We start from the raw sequence: 27311 nt of genomic DNA on the forward strand, positions 1-27311 counted from the left end.
ATGTGACAGCGCGGCCCGGTGCCAGGAGCCCGGGGGGAAGGCGAGCGGGCGGAGGGCGGGAGCGGGCAGCTCCTCCTCGCACACAGACCCGGAGACACCGCCGAGGCGCCTGAGCCGCGGGGACGCGGGACACGCCGGCCTCGCGCCTCGGTCCCACCGGAGCGCTCCCGCTACTCACCGCGGCCCCCGGCGCTGCGGGAGCCGACGGAATCGCGGCGCTCTCCGCACCGCCTGCCGAGCGTAAGTGCGAGGGCGGGGGTAATGCGGGAGCTGGGCTGTGCTGACTGCGGGATGGATGTGCCGGAGGAGGAAAGTTTCCCGGCGCTGCGAGCAGCGCGGAGCCCGAGGCGGCAAGGTGATGCCGCGGGAGCCGCTGCCACGCCGGGGGTGGCGGGAACTGTGTCTCCGTCAGGCCGCGCTTGCGGAAAGGGGAGCGGGACTCGCCGCGGGGGTTCCCTCCGCGGCTCCCGGGAATGTCGCTGTGCGGCCGGCGGGAGCCGGGGGCGGAGGCCGCCGCTGGGCGCCGCGCCCGCCGGGCGGGCAGCGCACCTGTGTGGCCGGCGGGGGGCCCGGGGGGCGCCTTCCCCTCGGGGGCCCGCGGGCCGCCCGCCCCTCGGGGCCGCTCTCCCGCCCAGCCCTCCCCGCGGCCCCTGGCCTCCCGCCGGCGTGCGACAGCCGCGTCTTCGGGTAGGGACTGAAGTGCTAGCGGATGCCGGGCGAGATACAGTGCCCGGCCAAACCGAGGTGGAAAGTATAGCGGGCTCGCTCGGTTCCGCGGGCGACGGGCTAGATGCCAGGGCAGGAGCTCGTGTCCGGGACGTGTTCCTCCCGCAGCGGCAAGCGCCATGTCCCCCATTTAACCCTTGGTGAAGTCTAGGATGAAATCGGCTCCCGAAAGCCTACCCCTCGTATTGTCACGTCACCTTAGCACCGCTTGGCCGCCATGCAGGCAAAGGTAAAACGTGGGACAGCAAAGCAGCGAAGTGTGGAGGTAGAAATAACCTTTCCTTTGCTAGATGTCTTTTGTTGGGATTTTTTTGGTTCTGTTTTAGAGTTTTTTGTTTCGGCTTTTGTGGGATTTTTGTTTGTTTTTTACTTTTTTGTTGTTTATGTACTTGTTTTTAACCGAAATGGGAATAGGAGTTCCTTGCCTCGGACCACTCTAGGCGAGCCCTGGCAAAGGAAGGCTCAGCAACACGAGCCTGCGGTGGGAGATCACAGCACCTAACTGGAGCTTGGGAGAAAGACCTGGTTCAGAATAGCTTAAGTGGTGATTTGGGAGTTACATGAAAAAATACCTTAAAGCTGTTTTGTACACTTCCCTTTTGCTTCAGGTACTGTACATGCATGGTCCACTGTTTTATTCACTTCCTCACCTTTGAGAATTCAGGAAGTGTCACTGTTTGTGGAACTGAACTCTGAAGGTTTAATTGTTGGGAAAAGCTGAATTTGAGTGGCTGTAGGAGACCTCTGAAGACCTGACTGTATTTAAACTAATATTCATAAATATACATTACCTGTATTGAAAAGAAAGACTTACATGGCTGCTGACTAGTGACTTTTCCATCAAATACTTTTAAGACACCCGTGTGATAGTCACATGAGCAGCTGGTGCTTGTGTGAGAGGAATTACATCTGGATTTGATAATCCCACCTGACCCAGAAGACACTTCAAATTAACTTTCATCTTGTATTTTTAAGAATATATTGTTACTGTCTAATATCAAAATATAAAAAACCCGAAGCTGACTTGAGTGGCCTTTTTTTCACAAGCAGGCAAAAGTTTCTGGGTTTTTTTCCCCTGCACATAGCTATGGTACGGATCACAAAAGAGACTGGGGGTAAGGGTGAGGAGTGGGGGCAGGAAAGAATGCTAAATGGTCTTTCCCTTCCCTGAGTATCCAAGCAAAACTTCCTCCAAGCTGCAGAGCTAGCTGCAAGGGAGCCCGTAGGTACTGTGAACATTTGACCTAGTCAACACCTGTTTAGCCAAAAGCAAAAGCCTTCAGATAAATAAAGATGTAAGTGTGAGTGAGATAAGTTAAAGACTGAGTGATAATGGAGATGTTATACAATCACCAAATTACCTATATTTGCAGTTACTCGGTATGTAGAAGTAAGGAACTGATACTATTGGCATAAAACTTACACTCACACCTTGCTGTGTAGGTGCTGTACTAGCTAGTTTTTACCCCATGTTCATTATTAAACTCCAGCCTTGGAACCCCACAGCATTCATTGGTGTTGCTGTGGTACCTGTCCATGTAATTTGCTGTAACATTCTCACATTTGATAATATTAGATGTTCCACCCATGGTGTCTAAAAACCTGATGCAAGGTCTCTAAGAGAAGAGAGAGTATTTGAAACCACAGCTTTGAAGGAAAACAAGTGTTGAAGTTATTCTACTGCATGAAATCTAGACAAGTTGTGCTATTGCTCTGCTTCAGCTTACTTCATTTATTCAGCTTTATATGTGGGTGCTTCAAAAAGAAAAGTAGTAAATTAATGGGAAATCAGATTCTGAAATAAAGTGCATATTTCTAGGTGCATATGAAAACAGGGAAGGCTAAGCTTGCGATGGCTTGGAAAAATATTCTTGGGTGCTCTGAGTGTGCTGGTCCTCAGCTACGGAGCAGTATTGAGCGTGAGTGAGCTACTCACTGTCCAGGAGCAGCCCGAAGCTTTAGAAATCCTTCCTGCAATTCTCATCCCCCAGCTCTCTCTGGGAAGAAGGTGCTTCTGCCAGGCTGGGTGCTGCCTCTGATGTCATGAAGCCGGAGCTCTGTTTAGCAACTGGCATAAATACAGTAATAAACCAACTGGTCTAAGGGAAGGTTTCAGCAAATCCTCCTGACCTGTGGTGTCTTAAAATCTCCTGCTCCCTCATGTTAAGGGAGCCTGTTTGTAAATAGGGCAGGTCCCCTGCATAAGGACAGTGTTTTTATTCACACCCAATGAACAAACACCTCCACCCACTGTTGTTGTTTTAAAAGACTCCAGCTGCTCATGAATATAGGGTCAGGGAGGGCCGCCTAAATGTTTCTCTGTGCTTTCTCCTCAGCACAGCCAGCAGAGCTGTTTCCTGTTCTTTGTTTCAAGGCTGGGGTTTGCGTCACACATTCCAAGTGGCATATGTGGTGCTCTTTCCTGTTTCAGGCTGTTTTCTGGCAGTTCAGTAGCCTCGGTCCAGGCCCCTTGTCACTGCCCCTCAACTCCCAATCCCCACCCGATGAGTTATCATGTCTCTACACACTCAGGATTGCTTAAGATGCCTGGGTTATGTCATAACGAGGTTTCCAAGTTAACCTTTAACACGCCCCTTCAACTCCAATGCAGTTATGGGGGTGGACTGGAGTTTTTAGCTCTGTTCGCTGAAAACTTGAACTCAAGTCTCCAGAAAGTTGTGAGCCAGTTTTCTGCTCTCACTTGCTCATCAGCTGATCTGGAATAGTTCCATTAAAGTCACAGAGTTGCACTGATATATAAGGAGTATATGTGAGAAGAGAGTCCACTTCTGTAGGTTCATAGTTGTCAGAGGGTTTTGACTTCAGCCCTTACTCAACCTGAATGGCTTACTATAAGCACTTTTTATTTCCAAATCTCAAAAGAAGAAGGTATTTTCCTCTTAAACAGGCTAGAAGATTCATTGTCTTCCGGATGTAATACAGAAAATGAGGCACTGGTGTCCAACTTTTATTTGGTATAATAAGTACTGCTGTCCCTGTACTACTTATTCAGTAGTTGCATTTTTGAAGGCATAAAAGTAATTGTTTTACTCCTGTTTTTATATTTATCTTTCCCCCTTACCCTGTTGCAGGCAGACATAGTAAGAAATTTAGAAAAACATATATCTCTCTGTTACTTTGAATCTGACAGAAGAAGAGCTAAAGGATCCAAGCCAAAGTTCACTGAAACCGAGAGAAAAACTTGCACTAACTTCAGTGTGCCCTGGATGAAAATGCAAGATTGAGTATTTATTCTTCTCTGTCTCTTATGGGCTGGAATATGCATGGTTACTGTACACACAGAAATACTTCCACCCTTTCATTTTACTCTTTTTTGTTCCTCCAGTAATTTTTAGTCTTTTAGTTCCTGCTCTTGCTCTTCTGGATGCTACAAGTTAGCTGTTTGAGATCACTGATGGTATCTTTAGGAAGTATCTGAAGTACACACTTTAAACTTATTTCAGAGTTTAATTGTATGTGAAAACAATTTATTGGATTATGTGCACATATTAACAGAAAACTGTTTTTTGTCTGTTCAGAAATCCAGATAAAAAGAAGTGTTTGGCTACACAGTTTTGGTAAGTTGTTTATTGATTATTTTAATGTGTTGCTCTCATTAGTTTTTATTTTTTGTTTTTTTTTCTGTTTGTTTTAGAACACCATGGATGAGTTTACTCATTAGAACACAGTTACATATTTTAATTCTTGTACTTTTAATTTGCCCAAGATTTCAAAGGTAATTTTTTTTTCCAATGACAGAAGAAAAGAGTTGCATTTAACTATGTTTAATATTGGAAACTGCTGTATAATAAATGAAGTAAATTTTGTGGTTCACACCTTTTTGTAGCCAGAAGTTCTATAAAATAGGAAACTGAGGTTAAAATTATAATAATTTTTGTAAACCAACTTTTAAATATTAATTAACACTGCTAACAGGAGGTCTTTTAGAGTTCCTTTATGCTGTCAGCATTCAATCTTTGTGTTTTTATTCCGAGGCTAGTTGCTTCCAATCCAGAATATGAAGTTTGGCAGAGCTGGTTTTAGGAGAGATTTAACTCTTCCCTGTGAAGCATTCACTTGATGCTGAAGCTTCCTTTGAAGGTTTTCTAGCTGTAGGTGATATTTACCAGGGGAAGAAAGTTAAGTGTTCATCAGCCAAATGGAAAGACAAAGCTCCAACAGGTTTTAAATAGTAAACTAACTCAGAAGGGAAAAAACTTACAACCAAATCCATGGTCTGTCTGTCATGCAGTCTGTGTGTGTTGTCAACTTACATGACAGAGTTTCCAGTTTTAAAGAGTCTGAGTTGCTTTGATCACTGTCACATTTGTACCCACTATACTGTCCACCACTTTTCCCTGCTTGTTTTGGTTGTTTTTTTCATTTCTATAGGTTCATAGAAGTTCATCAGCATTTGCCCTGTATTCAGATTCTTGTTCAAATCAATCATTTAGGCTGTTATTCATAAATATATACTTCCTTTCTCTAGGATTAGATTTTATTTCTTCTTTCCCATGCCATAAAAATGTTGAATCTCTTTTTCACATTTCCTGAAATAGCAGAACCCTTCACAGAAGAGAACAATATTTTCTGTCATTTTTCACTCACAATTAAAAGGTTTAATATTTCTCCTTTCAAATTATCTTAAAAATTAACCTTAATCTTAAAAATTAACCTTCTCTTAAGAAAAACACAACAAGAAAAGCGAAGCTCAGTTTGGAAGAGAAAGATTATCATACCATTCCACATACTTCATTTGTTTTCAAAAGTCTGATCTTTTATCCTTACTAGACTGTTTCTCCTTCTAAGAAGTAGCTTGAGACAGGAAACCAGACAGCAGATAAGGGAGAATAGTCTAATGGAGGTGCTTCAAGAAGTTCTCGTAGGTTCAGTGAGTGTAGAACTGAAGGTTGAACAGGTTTATATGGGCTCAATTTTTCCTTGGTAAAGAAGATATTTTCTTAACAAGCACTTCAAGAACATTTTTCCCCAAGTTTTTTACATACAAGAAAGCCATTTCCAGACACATGGCTTCAGAGAGCCTGCAACAGTATTATCAGAAATTTAATTGAAATACTAATTAGTCAGCTACATGTCAAAGCAGTTCTAGGTCAAATAAGGTGACACCAACAAAGTTATGATGCACAAGTTGTGCAAAACCACGAGTTTTTCAGCCTGCTTGTAGTCCTGAAAGGAGGAAGATAAAAGATTTTCAAGTCTTGGCTAAGAAACAAATAAAATTTTAAATACTAAATACCAGAATTCTGTAGAAATGCTCTTTTTCTTAATGCCTATCAATAAAACTTTGAAGAGAAAATTTTTGCCTAGGTACCATTTTCTTTTACAAAATATTCTAAGTTTTTCAACAATTATTATTGTTACCCAGTGGAAACCCAGCAAATAAACACAGAAAGCTATTGATCAGTAGAACATTTTCTTGGCATGCTGGTTCTTCCTGATTATCCTTCTGCTCTGTTCCTCATGGTCTGGCTGCTCTGGACTCTTACCACAGCACCACGTCTGGACCTTTGGTGTTTTGGCTGAGTCTGACTGCTGTGCTGAACTGGAGAGCAGCTTTGCCTGCTGCTATTTTGAGGTCAAGTGCAGTTAAGCACTTACTTCCCATTAAAGTTAATGGAACTTCAGAAACACTTTTTTGCTGACTCAGGTCTTGATGAGCAACTGGTACAGTAAAGTACAAACACGTTACGAGCTCTGGAAAACAGCTTTTTTACCTTCAGCAGGGAATGTTTGTCTCAGAAACTGGTTTCTCTCTGTCAAACTCTTTGGAAGTTCCACTGAAGACAACTTTTCACCTGGGTTCAAAAAACCTCCCTTCCCTTTTGCATTTCATCCGTGGAGAATTCTCTGATACTATTGTTTCTCCAATGTATCAGAGGAAGTTTGACTTGAGGTTCACAGAAGTCATAGGTTCAGAGTGACAGGTCGGAGTCCCAAAGTGCTTGGACTGAAGAGCTTTTGCAACATGATAATGTTTGCTGCTGGATTCAAACCGTGCTGCAAGAGCTGCACTTCCTTGCAGAGGGCATTTGTGCAGTCCTAATTTAGAAGATACCATTACATTATTCTGTAATTATACTGACAATAACAATCATACCTTGAAGCTTCTAGACGAAGACTTGCTGTACATGGGGCAGCATTCCTTTGCTTCTCCTGGGCACAAAGATAGATGAAATAAACCCTCTATGTGTTCTTGGGCAGAGTGAAGAGGGGCAGCATGTATGGTCACCACCCCTCTGTCTGTAGCAAAAGTCAGTCACTGACTGCTCTTCAGGTATTTAATGAGGACAGGCTTTATATTAGAATAAAGCTTTGTTGTTGGATGTGCACAGTTAAAACTTGCCCTCCACCCCATCCTTTCCTTTCATAACAGGTCTGCAGAGTTGGTGGACCTTGAAGGTAGATGTTCATGGCTGCTGGGAGTAGCTGTACTGTGGTTGCTCTTTTCCAGCTGCTCTGCAGTGCAGATTTGTAGTCTGAGTGCATTTTTTAACCACGTTGCACATTTCATCCAGGGTAAATAATCCATACAAGCCTTTATTGTCAGAATACACGTTTAAGTACCTTTCAGCTTTCATTTAATCTTAATTATAAACCATACACCTGTCAGGAAATTATTACTGACAAGGGTTCGATCCTGACAAGGTGATGAGCTCTAATGATAATGAACTCCCCTTCTGGAATGGATACCTTGTTGTATGTTGGATCATAAGGGTAGAGTTTGTGTTGTGAAGACAACAGCTGGCTTGCTGTCTTTGCTGGACTTAAGATAGGGGAATACTGAGGGACTTTGCCTGGACTTTACCTTGCACCTGTCCTTATTTGCATACAAAACCCAGTTGCTTCATTTGTCTTTCTGAAGTACAGGGTGTGAGCAAAATCTTATCAAAAGCCAGGTCCTGTTTGGACAAGTTGGACTGACTTGGCAGAGATCCACAGGGTGGAGTAAATGGGAGGAGGCAAGAAAGTAAAACTGGGTGGCTTGTTAGCAGAAAAAAAGAGGGAGAGCAAGAAAAAAGAGAGGGTGGAATGTTTGCTTACCGGATTGCAGTTAATTATTTAGTTTCAGATTACATTCATATTAAATTCTTTTACCTCACATGAGAAAACCTTTTAATGCAAAATAGTTTACCTAATAAAGTCAAAGACAAAAGTTCTTATTTTTTAACACATTTAACATTAATATATTGTTGTCACCTCACCAGTTTTTCTCTCAGGAATGAGATATGGTATTTTGATTTTCCAGAAATTATTTGTATATACTAAACAATTTGCAGGCTTTCAAACAAGTAGATTCTAAAAACACTCTGTAAAGTAGAACCCAACTGTTTTTGCATTCCTCTGTAATAGAAACAGATAAGATGTTTACCTTCCCTATTGTTTCCTCCCTCCCTCCCTTCCTTTTCCTTCCTTTTCCTTCCTTTTCCTTCCTTTTCCTTCCTTTTCCTTCCTTTTCCTTCCTTTTCCTTCCTTCCTTCCTTTCTTCCTTCCCTCCCTCCCTCTCTCTCCATTTTTCTTCTTTCTTTCCTTTCTTCCTTCACTACAGTACAGATTGGTGTGTTATTTTATCTATGCACATACAAGTAAAAAATCAAAAGTTTCTGGAAACCTGAAAGGAATTAGTTCCAAATTCCTATATGGGATTGTAAGTGGCTACGTTTTACAGTAAAGTTTTTTCATGTCTAAAAGTAGAACTTCTCTATTTTCACAATGCGGATGAATGTGTGAGATTATGAATGATGCACAGATACCTGAATGTATATTTACACGTCGTGGAAAAGTCAGTATTGGGAAGTCAGTATTCTGAAACATTAGTTCTAGCTATGTGACATGTTGAAACCTGAAAAAGATAGCTAGGTAACAGTCACCTAAATTATAACCATTCAAAGAAAATAGTGTGATTAATAACAGTCTCACAAATGTGCTTAAGATATTTATGGAATTACCACAAATTTCAGTAAATACTGTCGTTTTACATGACTGCTCCTGAACTAAAACTACATATTAAATTTAAACTGGAAATTGCATTAAGATGTATTATTTGTTTCACTTTAGTTTTGCAATTTGTTTTTGTCAGGCCTTCAACTTTTATAAGGTGAATTATGGAAATGCTATAATTTACTCTGCTTGTTTGTTTCCATTATTCAAAGTGCACACTGTTGTAATATATTTCCAAAAATCTTTAAACTTTATTTATGTACCTGAATGGTAGACTCGTAACAACTCATGCTACCTCTCTTAACAAATTTTGATCTTTAAACACATGCTAACTGCAAAGTTGTTCATTAGTGTAGGCTTATTAGAGTTGATTTAATTTGAGCAGGTAGAGCTTTACATGTTCATTTACATTTCTGGGATAATTTACCAGCCACAGCTACAAATCTGTTGGTGAGCGTGCAGCCGGTCCTGCGGGGTGAATTGCCGATGCTGGAGTCTGTATTTGCTTCTTTCCAGTGCCATCTACTGGCAAATAGAATTTGTGTCATTTACTTTTGTCCTCGCATCTTAGAAGAGGTCGTACCACCTCCAGGCAGGGCTGTGAAGCGCACGGTGTAGGGTCAGAACTTGCTCCTTTGACATCAGTCAGATAATGTATAACCTAGAGTGATTTATAAACAGCTTGGCAGCATCTAAATGTCACTACGAGCAAATTCCCTTTGCTTCCCCTTAGCTTCTTCTGGGTAAAGCCCTTATAGAAGAGGTATCTCCTTTCCTTCCCTGTATCTTTCCAAGATAACCATGGCAAATGTGAAGTATGACAGTTACGACATGCTTTATGCTAAATACTTTTATTTCAGGCATTTAGAGATTGCACAAGCAAGGTTGAACCCTGTAGGAAAAAAAATCTGAAGCTGCACAGAATGCAAGCAGATTGTTTTGAAGTGCTTTTATTTTGCACAGTAAGCGCAAATAGTTGTTGAATTGTCAGTAAATCTATTATCTTATAATAAATAATGCATTTTTCTGTTAATTCATTGTAGCATGTTGAATGTAGTCCAAGTTAGTCTTGAATTTTAATTTTTTTTTTTTTTTTTGCATTGATATTAGTTTCACTGTATGTGATCTATTGAGTGTTTCTATTAGGACTCTTAAGAAAGAGACATCCTTTCCAGAATCAGTTCATTTGTATAAACAAGATTATTCTGAGGTTGTAGTGCTGATGAGAAATCTGTGGTCTAAACTGTGATGTGTTAAAACACTTGACAGTTAATGAAAGTGAAAATTCTGTGGTCTTGGTGTGCTGGCATACACAACAAAAATTCAATTTGACTTTCATTAAAGTGAGCAGATGTCCTTTTGTTTCAATAGCAATTTGGAAAGAAAAATCTTGCAATAAATTCAGTCACAGATTTAAAAATGTGTTAGAGATGGATAAATATTCACATTAATCTGACAAAATAGTAAATTCTCTAAAATTCAGAAAGTTGACTCAGGTATTTTCCATGGCTTTCTAACACCTTGTCTTTCCCCATCAGAACAGAACCTCAGAGGCATCAGAACAGGTGAATAAAAAAAGATGCTAATGTTTGACCCAGTCCCTATCAAGCAAGAAGCCATGGAGCCTGTTTCAGTGGTAAGATTTTTCAAATATATTGGTCCTAAAGATGACTCTTGAGTTTTTCCACCTTTAAATTCATAATGAGATGCAATTAAGCTTTGGAGTACCTTAGGAAAGCATTTGAAGCTATATTTTGCTCTTAGTGCAATCACATTCACATTTTAGGAAAACTTTATGTAGTTTATTAATTTATTGCATTAAACTACCTGACCAGTTGCCTATCAGAGGAGAGAGCATCCATGTATTCCTGAGCCACTGCTCTGTAAATATAATCTCTGTAGCTGATGGTGCTGGTGGAGGTGGGTTGAAATTAAGTTGCCGCACTTCATGCTGAAGTGGCAACCTGTGGTTTCAGTGTTACACCCTTGAACGAAGTGAACAGCTTCTTGCTGTGCCTTTTTTTTGTTTTGCTCTTGGTTGTGGTAGCAGGTGCCTGCAGTTACAGGTAACGTGGCTAGCTCTGCTCTAAACAGCAGAAAATTAATCCTGCAAAAACCCAAACTAGCAATGGCTTTTTGCTGGGTAAACTGGTTGCGCTGCTTTACCAAGTGAACAAATGAGAACTAGGGCAGTGGGGAAAAAAGGGGAAGAGGAGACACTTCTTTAAAATTGGGTTAATTGTCCACGAACTCAGAGAATAGGCTCACCTCAGAGAAGAGTCTGATAAGCAAGAGCAGTAGGACATATAGGTGGGAGCAGTACAGTGAGAATTGTGATGATATAGGCTGCTGCTGAAAGTAAAGGCTCCCACCTTGGCTCCCTCCATACCAGATTTGTGTCTCCTTTGTGTGACTGAAGAATTATGTGGTCCTAGAATTATTTGAAACCTTTGGATCAGCTCACTGAATGGTCAGAATTTCTAACCCACCAAAAATACTCACTTTTTGGTCAGATCAGGAAGCTGATCTGACTCATTCTGTGCAGCTGCTCAATATTAGAGCAAGGAGAGGGCAGAAGATGAGAGAACAGGACCTCCCCTTTCAGCTTTTAGCCTGCAATAACAGATTAATTGTAAAATGAAACCACACCTAGAAAGGCTGATCCATAAAAAGGGTGAACTCAGTGTACATAACTTAGAGTGCATTAAATTTGTGCTCTGCATGGCATCTTTCAATGAAGTTTGTTTCCTGTTTTATTTAAAATAATTTTCATAAATTTAAATGCATCTGTAAGCCAATATTTGGGTCAAGAAAGAATTTTAGTATTGGCCAGCCTGTCACTTCAATCACAGTTGTTGTGTAGCTATATTAAGATTAGTAGTGATTATCTACTATAGTCTAAGATTATCTAATGGTGTCCATTGAAATCAGAAAAGAGGCTGGTTTTACAAAAGAAGTGTCATTGCTGTCTTTTGTGCCTTTTGTGCACATCTGCCTTCATCTCTCAGAGAAGGTTCTGCAGTGGTTTGGGGCTCTGCACAAGACACTCAAGTGCCCCAAACAGTTGTGTGCTTCTGCCAGATGGGCAAGGTCAGTCCCTCAAAAGGCTCACCAGGAGAGGAGCGAGCAGTATTTCCCAGAGGAGCAGATGAAGGAAAAACTGTAGTGGAAAGAACAAGGGAGCATTTTTGAGCCAAGTGCATTTCAAGACTGGAGTTCCAAATATTGGTTATTTTATACCATATATTTTATACCATATCCTAGTGATGCCTTCTGCGCATTGGACCTTTGGAGTCTTCTCATAAGTCAGTGTAATTACTCTGACCTAGCTATTAGAGACTACCCAGAGCATTTTACCACCTGTGTATGTTTTTCTTTTTGCCATTGCATGAGGGGAAAAAAAAAGCAGAAAAGCAAAAGCATAAAGTCCAGAGGAAAGTATGGTTTCTGTGAGTGAAGTTTCCATCACTGGACACTACTTTGTTTTCCCTCAGGCTGAGGACCATGTGTGTTTCAGCTTCTGTACACGCATAGGCTGCTTAGCCCCAAGCCCTTGAGCTCCCCAGCTCTTCTTGATCTTGTGGCTTCCTTGGAGCACTGGTGCCACAACAGAAACTGCTCTGGAGACACCTCTAAAGGGAGGTATTGTGATATGGAGAGAACATAGGAAAGGATAGCAGCCACTGAGTGAGTTAGTTTTCTTGACTACATTTTGAGGAGGTAGAATGAGAGAATCTCAGTGTGATGTTCAGAGGTGCTAGGCAGAGCAGACTGGGCTAACATAACCTGGATTATTTGTATTGCATCTTTCATTCTAATAGACTCATTAGAGGCCAAATTAAATCAAGCCCCTTAGGAATAACTCACTCATCTCTCTGAGTGTAGGTGTACTCTTTACACTGTAGGTGTAAAGTCTGTGTCTCTTAAAACATCACAGTAGTTGGAGGGGAAGGAGGAAATTAGTAATGGTTTTGACACCGCTGTATTTCAGGGTGTGTGACTGAATGGATGAACTATACTCTCAGGTGACTGAAGCTTGCACCCACACTATTTCATTTTTCTACCAACAGCTCATGCCATTTATTGAAATTAATTATTGAGCATATATTATGGTAGTTTTTGATGAACTACTGACAAAGTCATCTGAGTCCTACCCACAGGACTACCTATTTGCTGTGAGGACTTTTTAAAGGACTTTTAAAACATTTGGACTAGTTACCATTTGGTGAAACAAGTTGCTTTTTTGTTTGAATTGGAATAAACAGTTTTTCTCTGTTTAACAGAGTAGTAAAGAGAAGACTTCGTCAGGTGCTAAGAAGTATGACAGTGATTATCTGGGTCATGATGGTTAGATTTATTGATAATACAGTATCTAAATATTGCTAATACAGTATAACATACTAAGGTCTAAAGGGTTATAATATTAATTATTATCATATAGTATTATATATAATAATACTAATTTAATATTATAATATAGTATTAAAGCAGATTCAGCTAGAAAGTTTACAGTCTTTGGCCTTGCAGAATGCACAGGTACAAAGGAACAAAGCACCTGTGGAACTGCTGCTGGGTTTTATCTTTGTATGTGACTGAATTTTGGCTTTTTTAGTCACCCATCCAAAAGGTGTTCCAGTCTTCACTGTGGGTGTATTCTGCTGGCCTCCCTACTGGGGAGGGGGGAATCTACCTGGAAGCTGCCCACAGTCTCAGGAGACCAGTTTTCCCAGTCTCCAGCAGCATTTCTACCCTTTTTGTGGCTGTACACCAAAATAAATCATGATCAGCATTGCTCCCTCATCAAAGAATGCAGAAGCTATGTGAGCATCCACACAGTTATTCCTCGAATTCCCACTGGGTGTTCTCAGGATAAGGTTACACCTAGGGATGCCTGTTCTTTAACACACTTCGTTGGCCAAAAGCATTCCTGGAGATTTAAACTTCACAGGCTTTTTCCTTTTTAGCATTCTTGCAATGGAAGAAGAGTTCATAGGCAATGATATAGTGATCATCCCTGACTGCAGCACTGTAAATGCTCTGATGCTTAGTGGTGGAATGTTTACAGTTCATTAAAGCTGGGTGAACTCTGTACTGTAAACCAATAACAGGAGCTTTAACAGAAGTATTTAATGTTCCTTACCTGTTAAAATTTTGATTGTTTTGCTATATGATGTAATAGATACCAAATGCTGCTAAATATTAAATTATATCAATATTTAGTGGTGTCCATCACTTAGAATGCTAATAATTTTATTGCTTGGCTCAGCAGTGCTGGCAGGTCTACAGACAGCACTTCTTGCAATAATGGCTTTTAATAAAATTCTGATGAACCAATTACCATCAAAGATTAATGTTTCTATAGATGGAATTTGTAAGAATAATCATAAAGAGAATATATAACTTGCAGAGATTTTAATGTAATATTTACTGTCTGAAGATTAATCACCATTTTGTGTGCTGCTTTATTTGAATGTTTTATGGACTGAGGGACTCAGCTTTGTTGTTCTATCACAGTGCCATGAATGCAGGAGGAAAATTTAATATTTTCTAAACTCAGTGTTTCAAACAGTAACTGAAAAGAAGAAAATTACATTTGTGTCATTTTGCAAAAATATTATGCAATGTTACCTCCCATTAACACTGACATTTAAAATGAACCAAGTGTTCCCTCACAGGGAAAGCAGAGGTAAGAAACCAGGACACTGTATTAACAGCAGTGTTCACACCAGGAAGAAAAATAATTTAAATGTTACGGAAATAATTTTATAAAAATGCAGTAGTTTTATGCTTCTGATATTTCACTTTATACAATTTTGAACATATTTAATCCCACTCATCAAAATACTTCTGGTGCCAAGGAAATAATTAGTTGTTAAATATTAGTTTACTTACCTAAAATCCAAAGATAGCATTTTATTTCAAAAAGTTGACAACACAACTAAAAATGTATGTGCATTGCATTTTCTGTGTCTCACTGCTGTGTTAGAGCATCACATCAGTTTTCCATTGTGAGTTAGCTGTTCGTAAACAACCTCAGTTTTTAACAGTTTTTAAATGCAGTATTGGTCTGGATATTTGTATAATAATACTGCACTCTACAGTTAATGTTAATATTTCTTGGTTTACAAAAATCACTAGGTATGTGTCTGTTACTTATATAATGCATGCATACATACATACATATATATATTATTACTAAATTGTAGAGATTGTCACATAGGTTTATATTGTAATGGGAACTGCTAACTACCACTAAAAGGAATATTCTTCCAATACACCAAATGTTTATCCTTGTACTAATTTTCCCAAATTAGACTGGCTAAGTAGCTGCTTTATATCTCAAAAAATCGTTTAGAAAGGTTTAGATTTTACCTTTTGCATTCTTGAGTTACTCACCCATTACTTACATAGTTCAGCTGAGTATTTTGTATTGATTGTAGGGTTCACATTCATAATTTCATTATTGTTTTTCAATTACTTTCGTAGTTGATTGGGACCCATTACTAGCAATTCTTAACCCAACTGAGCTCCCCTCTTGCCAGAATTGATGATCCTCAGTACATAGTTATATGCTTAGCATAGCAGATGTATCTCCCAGGTCAGTTAAGAAACATACAGGCATGTATATATGACAGGCAATTTTAAAGGGAGAAAAGTAGTTGAATAAGCCTTGAAGATTTGTTTTCATAATCTGTCTTACATTGCTTCTGAAACAGATCTTAACTTCCTGTGTGGGGAATCTGAGGCTTTATTTAATTCTGTTTTATTTAGAAACTACATTAAAGTGTTTTCTTGAAACTTTTTCATTTTGCCTATTTTATTGGCTGCCTTTCTTTTTCAGCAGTAGCTGCTTGTATGTGTTGATTTATTATTTGATTTTCTGTGTTTCTTTTCCACTCCTTCTGACAGTCATACCCATCCAATTACATGGACCAAATGAAGCCAAACAAATACGGCGTCATTTATTCTACACCAAGTATGTTGCACAATAAATTCTATTCCAACCCTGAAGGACTATCAAATGGAATCCAGATGGAGCCAGTGGACCTTACGGTAAATAAAAGGAGCTCACCACCTTCAACTGGAAGTTCTCCTTCCCCACTAAAATTTCAGACTGTGCATAGGAGAAGTTCACCTGGATTGACTCTGTCCTCACCCAGCTCACCTCTCAGTAAATTTACACCATCTCCCCCAGGAGTACAGCCTCTCTCTATGCCAATAACAATCCCACCTGTAATGGCCGCTGCTCTTTCACGCCATGGACTGAGAAGCCCTGGGATACTCCCAGTTATACAGCCTGTTGTGGTCCAGCCAGTTCCTTTCATGTATGCGCCCCATCTCCAGCAGCCCATCATGGTGTCCACAGTTCTCGCGGATGAGATGGACACTCCAAGTAGCATGCAAGGTTGGTGTTGTCAGAATTGCTTTTTATGCTGTCTTATATGCTGACAAAATAAGACAAATATCCAAGCACTTGGTTTCTGTGGGTTGTTGGCATTTTAGGAAGTGGAACATAATTCCAGAATATACAGTTCTTCCAGAATAAACAGGCATAGAATTTGTTGTGTAAATATTTTACCAGACTTACCAAGGTCGTAGGATCACAGAATCTATGGTTGAAACGACCTCTGAGATCATTAAGTCCAACCTGTGACCCAACACCACCTTGTCAACCAGACCATGGCACTGAGTGCCACATGCAGTCTTTCCTTAAAAACCTCCAGGGGTGGTGACTCCACCTCGTCTCTGGGCTGCCCATTCAAATGCCCAATTTCCCTTTCTGGGAAGAACTTCTTCCTATATGTCCAAACTAAACCTCTCCTAGTGCACCTTGAAGCTATTTCCTCTTGTCCTTTCAGGCAGTTATAGAGAGCAATGAGGCCTCTCCTTATTTTGTCCAGGATAAACAGCCCCAGCTCTCTCACCTGCTCCTCACAGGACTTGTTCTCTGGATCCTTCACCAGCTCTGTTGCTCTTGTTTGTATCTACATAAACTATTGATCTACTGAGATTTGGACTGATAATAACATTGGACTGATGAAAATGAATAGAAATGTTTTGAGTCGTAGTTCATCAGGAGATAACTAAAACTGAAGGGTTTTGTATTTAGTGTAAATTGTCGCAGTGAATGTAGAACTGATGGACTTGTTTTAAGTATAGATTTTTTCTGTATATTATTTGTTTCCATAACTCTTCATAGTTTTTATGTGTTGCTTTCCCTCTCCTACCTTCTGCCATACAGTGCCTGTCATTGAGTCTTATGAGAAGCCCACACTGAAGAAAACAATCAAAGTAGAACCAGGAAGTGAACCATCAAAGACTGACTTCTATCCTGAACAAATGTCACCTCCAATGATGACCTCATTGTCTCCTCAGCAAGTAATGTTGCAAGAGTAAGTAGCTAACAGTAGTCCCAAGATCAGCAGAGGAATGGAAAGCAGTTCATTACAGCAGTTACCAGTTCTGAGCAGTGGGAAGGATTGTTGCTATGCTTTAAAACGTGTAATAAAATACACATTCATCCTTCCCACCACTGTCACTGTGAAATGTGATTGCAAGTTTCTTTCCCCCTTCTTCAGCAATACAGGAGTTGATACATATTTATACCTTGCAATAGATCTGGCATTTATATAATGCATTTCTAAAGTGAAGATAGGTTCCAATTCTACAACTTACTGAAAGTAGGACTCCCAATAAGCCAGTGATAACCTACTTACATAAAATCAGCAGCAAAATTGAAAGAAACTTAAAAGACAGTTCACACTGATATCTCTATTCATGTTATTTGAAATACCTTTCTTTAAAATGAGTGTTGTGATTTTCTTTTCTTGGAGGACTTCTTGTCTTTTCAAAAATGTGCCTGCTTGGTGGGAAGAACCTCTTCAGGCTTACAAGTTCTGTATATATAAGTGAAATTGCATTTTTACCTGAGACCTGTGGGTGATATTTTTTTGACAGCTCAAGTAGATTCTGAAGCTTTCTTCCCACACCGCAAGTTGTTTCCATCCCAGTATTAACTCATTGTGCTGGCATGACTGTTACTGGAGCCCCTGCATGAACTGGATCACAGATCTAATGGGATTTAAAACAATGCTGTTCGCAGAAGAAAGGACAAGGGCTAGAAGAAGAAATTTGGTCTGGGGCATAAACCTTTTAATTAAAAACATTTAAAAATTGTCTAAGGAACTACCTTAGGAGGAGTCATGGGCACCCTTCCATTTCCTGTTTTTCTGGGGAAAATCCTGTCAATTTATTAAAACCAAGGAATAACCCAGAGGCAGGCTCATCCTTCAGCAGGCAGTGCTCTGGGTAGGCAGGCAGGCTGCCAATGTGGCTGTGGCAGGAGCTGAAGTTGGGAGCTGAGGAGGGCTCACAGCACAGAACCTCAGAATCCATTTCTGCTCTTCCTGTTGCTCACTGTCACCCTTCAGGTGGTTGTGTTCGACCTCACCTCATTGAGTAAGGGAAAGAGAGCTTTAAGCCAGACACTCAAACCCCAGTGTGGGTATGGTTCAGAAAGAAAAGCATAGGTGGATGGGTGGTCTCCTCTATTTCCTCCAGAACGCTGCCTCTTCCTCCTGCTCATGGCTGTTGGGTTCAAAAGCACACACCACAGCACCAGGGCTGGCTACATTCCACAACAGCCTTCTTGTGGGCACCCCACCTTGTCTTCAGTTTAGATGCACCTCCTAGACAGCAGGCTCTCTGCTGTTGGTTGCCAGCTAGCTTTTATAAACAGTATGCTGTTCTTTTAAATTACCCTATACATGTTTATTACATAAAATACTAAACATGCATGTTTACTAGATTACTAACATAATGGACCTACCACACAAGGGAGTCAGGTCTTTATGTAGTTGGAACTCACTACTGCTAGGTCAGTACTATGAAATGGTTCGGTTTATTTTTTGTCTTTTGTCTTTTGCTCTTGTTAAGTCTCTTTGACAAGAGCGAACCAGTAAGTGCTGTTCCTGGCTGGTACCACACCCTTCCTCCAGGGCTGAAACTTCTGCAGACTTGTCACCTGCATTAGTGATTTGCATTATTTATTTCCCAATGGGTGTAGTTTCCCCAGCAAACCCATCCACTGAGCAAAGAATATAAAATCTGGTATCGTGTAGATAGCTTTGTTACAGAAAACATTTGTATGTCCATGCTTCCTATGCATCTCCTGTGCTTGCCCATGTAAAGTGTTATGTTCGTGGAGAGTCCGTCCTTGCATTGTAACAGCTTAAATTGCTTTGTACTGTCCTGTGGAGCTCTAGTTCTTGATCCTAGAACCAGCTCTTTCAAGTTCACCTTCTGCTGTATCCAAAACAAGAAGTTTATAAATTGTATTTCTTATAATTAAAAAAAATACATAGACAGTTCACACAAGTTATGAGATACTTGAACCTTTATTTTAAAAAAATGTTATTGTCTCACAGCTTTATGAGCTATAGTTAGGCATTGAAGTTTTTATCACTATTCATTGGTTCCAGCTGCTGAGAGTGTACTATTCAGACACCTAGGCTACATTAAAGGGGCATAGGAAACCTTTAGTCTCACTGAAGTGACTTACTTAAGACTTTTAAGTGACTTATTTTGCTGTAGTGTTAGCTTTTGGCAGTATATCTATCTATATTTGGATATCAATATCTATCTAGCTATCTCTCTATCTAAAAATAATGTTGGTGACATTTCTGTAGGGATGGTTCGACTTTCTAGTATGTCTGATAATCTATGTAACTGTGCATCAATTAGTTATTTGTAAAATCAGGTTTCTAAATTATTTCCAGAATCTAGTTTTAGTTATTTTTAAAATCAAACTTGAGGTAATAATAATAGTTTAAGGAGCCTTATTAACATATTTTCATGCAAGTTTCAAAGTCTAACTTATGCTGTCAACATAGTGTGGTCTGTGGCAAAGAAGAAAAAGCTGTTGAAGTTTTATCATAATTTTTAGAAGGTACTCTTACCTATTGAAGAGTGACACTTAAATGGGTAGACATACATGAACTTACATTTAGTTGTAGAAGAGGGAACAAAAGAATTAGGGCTGTGCTTTTATTATTGGCACTTACTTAATATTTACCTCTGAATTTGACACCACCCTAACCATTTTTTAAAACTGCCACGCCCTATCTGATTATTGATAGCATTCTGTTGTCTTGCCAGTCTCCTCTCCCATAAGGGCAAAAGAAGATATTCTTAGTGCTTTTACCAGTCACTTGTAGATTGTAAATCTAAATCACAAATGGTGTATGGCCAATATCCTTTTTCTTCCATTTCCCAGATGTTAGCATGTCCAGGACTAGCCTCCATACTTAATGATTTAAACCAAGTCTGTTTGGTGTCCTAGGCCTGAGCTTCTCCAAAAAGATTGGTGTGAAACTGCAGTGGAACTGAGCACTGCTTTAGAGAGCTGTTTCTTTGGAGGCTAGAAGCCTGCCTTCTTACTTAAGAGTGTGTATGTCTGTCTAACATCACCATCTGGGGTTTCCTGCCATTATAATATTTTTAGCTAGACTTAATGTGTACTTGAAGAGTATATCACTCAACAGTCACAGAACCACCCAAGAAAGAGAATTTGGTTCCCAGTTTCCAGCTTCTAACTTTTAAGAAAAAAATCAATAACAGAATTCAAATTTTCCCACATTGTAATCCACATCCTGCTGCTGTGGGATCATATAAAAATCTTTTTTTCTTAAGCCATGCACAAGATTTTCTGTCTTTAGCACATGCCCCTTATTTTGCTGAGAGAAGTAGGAATTCAGTGTTTCTGAAAATTAGGCCCTAAAGGAACTTGGAGTAAGTAACCAATAGAACCCAGTGTTACAAAACAGAAGTTGATTGGTAAAAAACGTGAAATATATTAACTTAGAAAATACAAGAGTTCTAGAAAGCTCCTTTCTGTTGCACGGATGAACTGGTTTTGCAACAAGGAATGCTAATATCGGCACGTTATAGTGAACACATACCTTTTTGACAAACATGTTTTCTAAGATGGATGTGGAAGAAAGAGTCAAGCTTGTCCCCAGTTCTATAGTAGGGATGTCATTCAACAGTCAAAGACACCTTTTAAGAAGCTTGCATGTTTTCGCACGCGTGAACATTTATGTGTTTGTTTTTAGTAGAAGTCCGTATGTAGTTTTTATATGTCTTACCTGCACTGTACCTGTGGGCTTCTAAAGTGAAAAATTATGTTTAAGAAGGTGGAGGGACAACTTCAGACATCCTGTGGGTGTGCCACACAGGCTAAACTCTACTTTTAGGAATTGACGTCAGTGGTACAGGGAGGCCGCACCCTGCTGCCAGCACCAAACAGGAAGTTCTTAATTACATTGTAAAGGAGTGGCTGGAACAATAAAGATTGAGTTCTGCTTTGAAACCCTAAATATACAATTTTGTTAATAATATGGAATAGCTGCTTCCAATTACAATCAAATTTGTTGTATTTGAAGGAAAAAAAAACAGTGAATAAAACAGAAGTTCACTCAGGGTTTAAGAAATCTGAGTTTGAAAAACATGAAGTTGAACACAAAGTTTTCCTCCAAAAGTTTTAAAAAAGAGCTAGGAAGTAGTAAAAATGGCTACATCATGCCACAAAATGAGTAAACATTTTAAAATATTACTGCTAAAATACACAAAATTTGCTAAACCCTGTTGAATTTTTCGACATGCATGTAATGTAGTTCTTTCTGCCAAGAGACAGAGTGGTACTGAATAAAAGGCTCTGTTATGAATTATATTAGCTGAGGTTTGCTGTGCTAAGTGTTTTTGATTTTATTTTATTTTTATTTTATTTTAACATTATTTTAACTTTGCAGGAATCACCCTTCAGTTATAGTTCAGCCAGGAAAGAGACCTTTACCTGTGGAATCTCCAGACACACAACGAAAACGCAGAATACATCGATGTGATTATGAAGGCTGCAACAAAGTCTACACTAAAAGCTCCCACCTGAAAGCTCACCGAAGAACCCATACAGGTCTGAGCATAGCTGTGCTTCTCTTTCATCAAGGCTCTGGTAAAATAGTAGACTAAGCTTGTAACTTCTGCTAATGGCCAGGTGACCACAGGTGTAAATAACAGAATGACAGAAGGTAGATCTGACATTGTTGTGAAAATAATTATAGGCTGAGCAAAGACAGAGGTCATAGTAGGAAAATATTACAACAAGAGACTGTAAGCCAGAACAGGTTCACAGTGCATGCTGATGTGTGTTACATTCACTGGCTCTTCACTCATTTTGTGTCCAGTTGCTTGCAGTTTACTCAATCCACACACCCTGTAAACACCAAATCAGTTTAAATTGCAGTGGCTCATCTATGACATCACTGTTAAATTTGACTGTAATTTCTATGGGAGTAGCCCATTTGCAGAAGTTTGGACTGTATGCCAAATGGAAACACATCTGCTCTGTGGAGATGCTAACCACTAGTACAATGGTGCTTTTTATCTGAATGAATGTTCCAGTAAACATATCCTCATGTCTGTTCTCCACAGAAATGTTCATCTTTGCATGCTGAATGAATATATACATCCAAGGTTTTTACAAGGGTACCTCTTTTAGGAAAAATAGAGCCCAGTTCATGTCTGTTGTGCATCAAGCCAGCCGTTTACCTGTTGGCAATACAGTGGTGTTAAAGGAGGAGGATGACATATTAGTAATGATAGAGAGAGAGTTTGAGATACTTGCAACAGTGATGCCAGTCATTTACACTGCATTAAATTTTGGAAATCACAAGATCTCCCTGTTGTGCTTTATGATAGCACAGTCCTTTCCCCCAGAAAGCTAGAAAATGAGATCCCAGTTTTGAAAATACTTGAACAAATGCTTAAATCTTCATTCTTCTGTGTTTCATTATACAAAACAAGAGCTAATATGGCAGAGAGAGGAGCAGAGAGACAATAAAAAAATAAGTTGTGGCAGGTAGCAATTTTTTGGTCAGTTGGCTTGGACTGCACAGTTTCTAGCACAGAGCAGTTACTCTACAGCTTTGAGCTGTTTGGGGGCTTTTTGAGTAAGCATTAAAGTACTTACAGAAATTTGGCAAGGCAGTAGAATAAATCTATCAGATTTATGTGTGAATTTACGTGATCCGAACTGATGTGTTCATGTCTTATATCTGCACTTCTGTGTTTCCTTTTCCAGGAGAAAAACCGTACAAATGCACTTGGGAGGGATGCACGTGGAAGTTTGCTCGTTCTGATGAACTAACGCGGCATTTCCGCAAGCACACAGGAATCAAACCCTTCCAGTGTCCAGACTGTGACCGCAGCTTTTCACGTTCGGACCATCTTGCTCTTCACAGGAAGCGCCACATGCTAGTCTGAATGTCTTCTGTCCCTGACTCCTGCCACACTTTTTTTTGTTTTTTACACATGCATTTTATTTTGGATTCAGCTGGTCTGGATCTCTGAGTTTATACCATTAAAAGCTTACGTATGGTCAGTAACAGATGTTATCTAACCCTTCTATGTCCTTGCCACGGGTCAGACCTAAAGAATGTGAACACTTCTTTTTTTTCTTCTGGGGATGCTAAGCAAACCCTTTCTGTATTCAATATGTTTATTGTATTTCATTTGTGAATAAGGGAATTTTTAAACTAACAGCTTTTGTTGTTTTCTTCATATAATCAACCCAGCATATACTGATAAAATAGTAAATGTTATTGAGTATTCAAAATGCTAGTCCTTGCCAGAGACTATTATTTATGTGCCCCGTAAGGGATGCACTCTTATTTTATGCTCAACAATGCAATGAATGGACTCTCCCAGCTGTGTTGATTTCTGCAATGTGGTTCATACAACAGGTTTAGAAAGACATCTGATTTAGAAATCCCCTCTGCCCAAACAGTGAGTAATACTGAGGAAATAAATCTAAACAGTGTAATTACTTTACAGGAATATTGAGTCATAGTATCATTTACCCTAGTCAAGAAGAAAAATGGGCAGGAATTGGTCCATACATAATACCATGCATCTAAACCAATGTCATCTGTGTTACAGTGTAGTATATATCCTTGTTTTTATTGCATAATGCCCCAGTGGATTTGTTAAAGGAAGACTTTGTGTGACTCTGTATGTCTGGTTTCTGTGCAAGTGTATGGATGGAACGACTTGAAGCTGAGTCGGGGGTTTACCATTAGGAAATTCTTCACCTAGAGGGTGGTTGGGCATTGGAACAGGCTTCCCAGGGAAGTGGTTACAGCACCAAGCCTGAGTTAAGCATCTGGACAATGCTTTCAGGCACATGGTGTGACTTTTGGTGTGCCCTGTGCAGGGCCAGGAGTTGGACTCTGATCCTGATGGGTCCTTTCCAACTCAGCATATTCTATAATTCTGTGATTCTATGGTACTCTCCTGTGATGTGGCATTAAATGGTATTCATGGAAATATACTGCACCTCATTTCAGGGATATAGATTATCCCCCTGCAATCATGCCCCTGCATTTCTTTTAAATAATTTTTTTCTTGCTGTACTTCAGAAAAAAGCGATCATTAAGTCAAAAATGCTCTGAACTGTATTGTTGTATCACTGTAATACACTACAATATTTTAAATTATTGATCCACAATATTTTAATGAGAATATATTAAGTACTTCTGATGATAAATTGAGTCATATATCTGTTTTGGATAAAAGCATATACCAAATCATCCAGTTCCTAACTCTGGCTTTTGACTTTGGTAGTCTCTCAATGGTAGGTACAGCTGCTTCCCTGTGGACATGTCTATTGCATTAAAACCATGCCCATTAGTGAACAAAACTCCATAGCTAAAAGAAACTGAATTCAAGCAACCTAGTTGCAATTGCCCCTAGAAATGTTCCTGTCTGGGAGCCCTCTGAAAGGAAGGTTGGTGTTTGTATTAGCTGACAGACTTTGTGGCACTGCAAGGAAACAGGATGTATTTCTCACCACTTTCACACATAAGTGCATTTTCCTTCCTTGCCCTATGTAAAGTAAGCACCATTCCCTGTACATTGAACATTCTGAAGTTGGCTTTTCCTTTCTTTTGGAAAAACCCAGTGAACAATGGAGGTGTGAGGGGAGGAAGAGTTTCATAGAACTCTGCAGGAGACAGGTGGAGTGTCCATCTGCAGGTGGGTATATTTGAGCTTGTGGAGCAGATAGGCTGTTGTTCTATAACCAGTGGAGCCCAATACCAAACAATCTTGAAGATGCAAGAGTATGAGTGCAAAGAGCCTTTATTTGGTGATAGGACTTTACCAGCTGTTCTGTTTACATCCACATGCTTGCAGAATTAGAGAAGGAGAGGTCTGTACTTCCTGTAGAAAAATGCTCTGACAGCTATTGTTCTATTCCAGCTCCATACATCCTCCCCACCTCGGCAGGGTTGCATCTTGTGTCTTGTAACTCTCCCTCACCTGCTCACCTTTGGTGCTGAAACACCTGGCACATGAATGGTTTTTTTTTCTTTCTTGGTGTTAGTGACATTGAGAAACTTGTAGGAAAGAGACTGATACTAATGAGCAGCTGCTCCAGAATGTGGACTTCCTGTTTTATTTTATTTTTTGTCAGTGGTAGCAGAACTAACTCTAGGTTTTAATGGCAATTTTGTAAATCCAAGCACGGCACTGGCTGAGAGGCTGTGTGGAGGGAGCCCTGTGGCATCAGTCACAAGTCTACAGACATCTAGTACCCTGTGATGAAAACAACCAGATACTATAAAAATAAGCACCTTAATGGCACTGGTCCCATTTTTACCTTAAAAAAGCAAATTTATAAAATTCAGAATGTTAAAGGAACATTTCTTTCTAATGCTCTGTTTCATTTCTGAGGCTTACATAAAATGTTTTCATTAGTATGTTTTCTAATATTTTTTAATCAGTACCCCAAAAGCAGAACTTCTTTGTAAGTAAGAGTTACTTCAGATAATTTAGTCTAGGTTATTTGCCATGTTAATTCATTAGCTTATGTACCTTTTTCCTGAAAGTATTTATGCTAATGATGGGGTCTAATACAGTTGAGATTGAGCAAAACTTTCAAATTTCATCCATGTGTCTTGCAAATTAGGACAACAGAAATTTAAATATTAAATATAAGTATTTGAAATTATTACATGATAATGCCTTCCTTGTAGGATTTTTCAGTTGTGTCTGTGGTGTCTTTGTGGGATGTCTAAAAGGTCACAAACAAATACACTTTTAGCTGAGTGTGAATTTACATCTTAACCAGCTCATTGGTTCTATTTAGCAAACTTTGATTTGAGGGATACCTTGCAATTTTTAAATGTACTCTATTAAATACTTTGCAGAACCAGTCATTCCATCTATGCCCTAAAGAAAACCAATTAAGATAGAAGATCCTAATCCTGAAGAATGAGTATGTTTAAAACCTCCCCACCTAACAGTATTGCACTGTGCAGTGCATAACAGGTAATGCTATTTTACTAAAATGTGCCTGTTTAGGCCATTTGATTATAATAATACTAGTTTATAATACAATTGCAAGAAACTAAGCAGGTATTAATGTGTGGGGTTTACTTAAACATGCACATGGCATTCTGCAGTGATACTTCTAATGCCATGTCTTGTTCGAATATGTTGTCTCTGCTCAAGGTTAGCAACATACAGATGAATACAAATCCTTTCTAAAATATTTACAAAGCATTTTACATCTCTTAAGAGAGCTACACCATTTTTCATTATATTTTACAGATATTAGCACTTAATGTACTTTAGAAGGTCAAAATAATCTTTTTGCTTAGCATCTCTCACCTGCAAATATAGCAAGGATTTTTATTTACTTTAATACTTCTATAAACTATGCAGAATTTTTAAAATAAAATGTAATATATTTTATAAGCTAATAAGACAAAATGGCTAATTAAAGGTTTCTAGCGTGCATTACTATAACTTGCAAATATGGAGACATTTTGGTAATCTTTTCTTATTAAAGATGTGAATGTTTAATGTACTTTCACTCTTTCTACTTTGGTAGTCCAATGGGAATTCAGTAATGACATTTTGTCATGTCAAACTGTGAACATAAATTTGTACTGTACAGTCCTCATACTATATTTAGTATATTTAGTATACAGTGCATATGTATTATACTTGTTAATAAAACTCTCAGAATGATGTTCGTGGTCATGTTGTCACGTGCTGGATGGCAAAGGGCAGTGATGCCGAGCCGGGTCAGAGGCAGGCCTGGAGGAGTGCCCCGTGGCTCTGCGTGTTTGGTGGCCCTTCTGCCCGGCCAGTGGCCACGTCCTGTGCGTGCCCGCCCCACCCGGGGCCCACGGCAGGGGCACAAGGGATTTGTGCTGCAGGAGCTGTGTCCTGCAGCACGCTGAGTGGCAAGCTCATGAAAATGTTTTACTTTCCTAATTAGGTCATTCTAATTAGGGCGTTCTAATTAGCCCATAGGCAGGTGTGGAGCACCAAACACGTGAGTTTGCCTTTTTTGTCACTCACGAGACGACTGACTGGGTCTGCTCCCCACAGCCTCTCCCAGAGGCTGCTGACACATCACCACCTGGGTCCTGCACACCTCCAGACACACCTGCAGGCTCTGCTGAGAGATAATGGTGACCATGATGATGATGAAGAATGGGGTTTATTTCTTCACACCTTATCAGATGCCTAAGAAGAGGGCGCCTGGCTGAACTCACTGT

General features: G+C 39.7%; 1 protein-coding gene across 4 annotated transcripts; it reads left to right on the top strand.

Moving 5' to 3' along the window:
- On the top strand, positions 1–26775 carry KLF3 (KLF transcription factor 3). Of its 4 annotated transcripts, none has more exons than XM_021533161.3 (7): positions 1–240; positions 4266–4304; positions 10224–10321; positions 15595–16090; positions 16928–17078; positions 21495–21655; positions 22823–26775. In XM_021533161.3, the coding sequence occupies exons 3-7, from the start codon at positions 10265–10267 to the stop codon at positions 23002–23004; spliced, it is 1047 nt and encodes a 348-aa protein (XP_021388836.1). In that variant the 5' UTR covers positions 1–240; positions 4266–4304; positions 10224–10264; the 3' UTR covers positions 23005–26775. The 4 variants fall into 4 exon arrangements, with proteins under 4 accessions (XP_021388836.1, XP_077638929.1, XP_021388837.1 ...); XM_021533162.2 differs by lacking the exon at positions 1–240 and adding an exon at positions 339–355; XM_077782803.1 differs by lacking the exon at positions 4266–4304 and having other exon boundaries at positions 223–240.
- Positions 26776–27311: the final 536 nt, after the last annotated feature.

Source organism: Lonchura striata, chromosome 4, assembly GCF_046129695.1.
Source record: "Lonchura striata isolate bLonStr1 chromosome 4, bLonStr1.mat, whole genome shotgun sequence".
Taxonomy (NCBI): domain Eukaryota; kingdom Metazoa; phylum Chordata; class Aves; order Passeriformes; family Estrildidae; genus Lonchura; species Lonchura striata.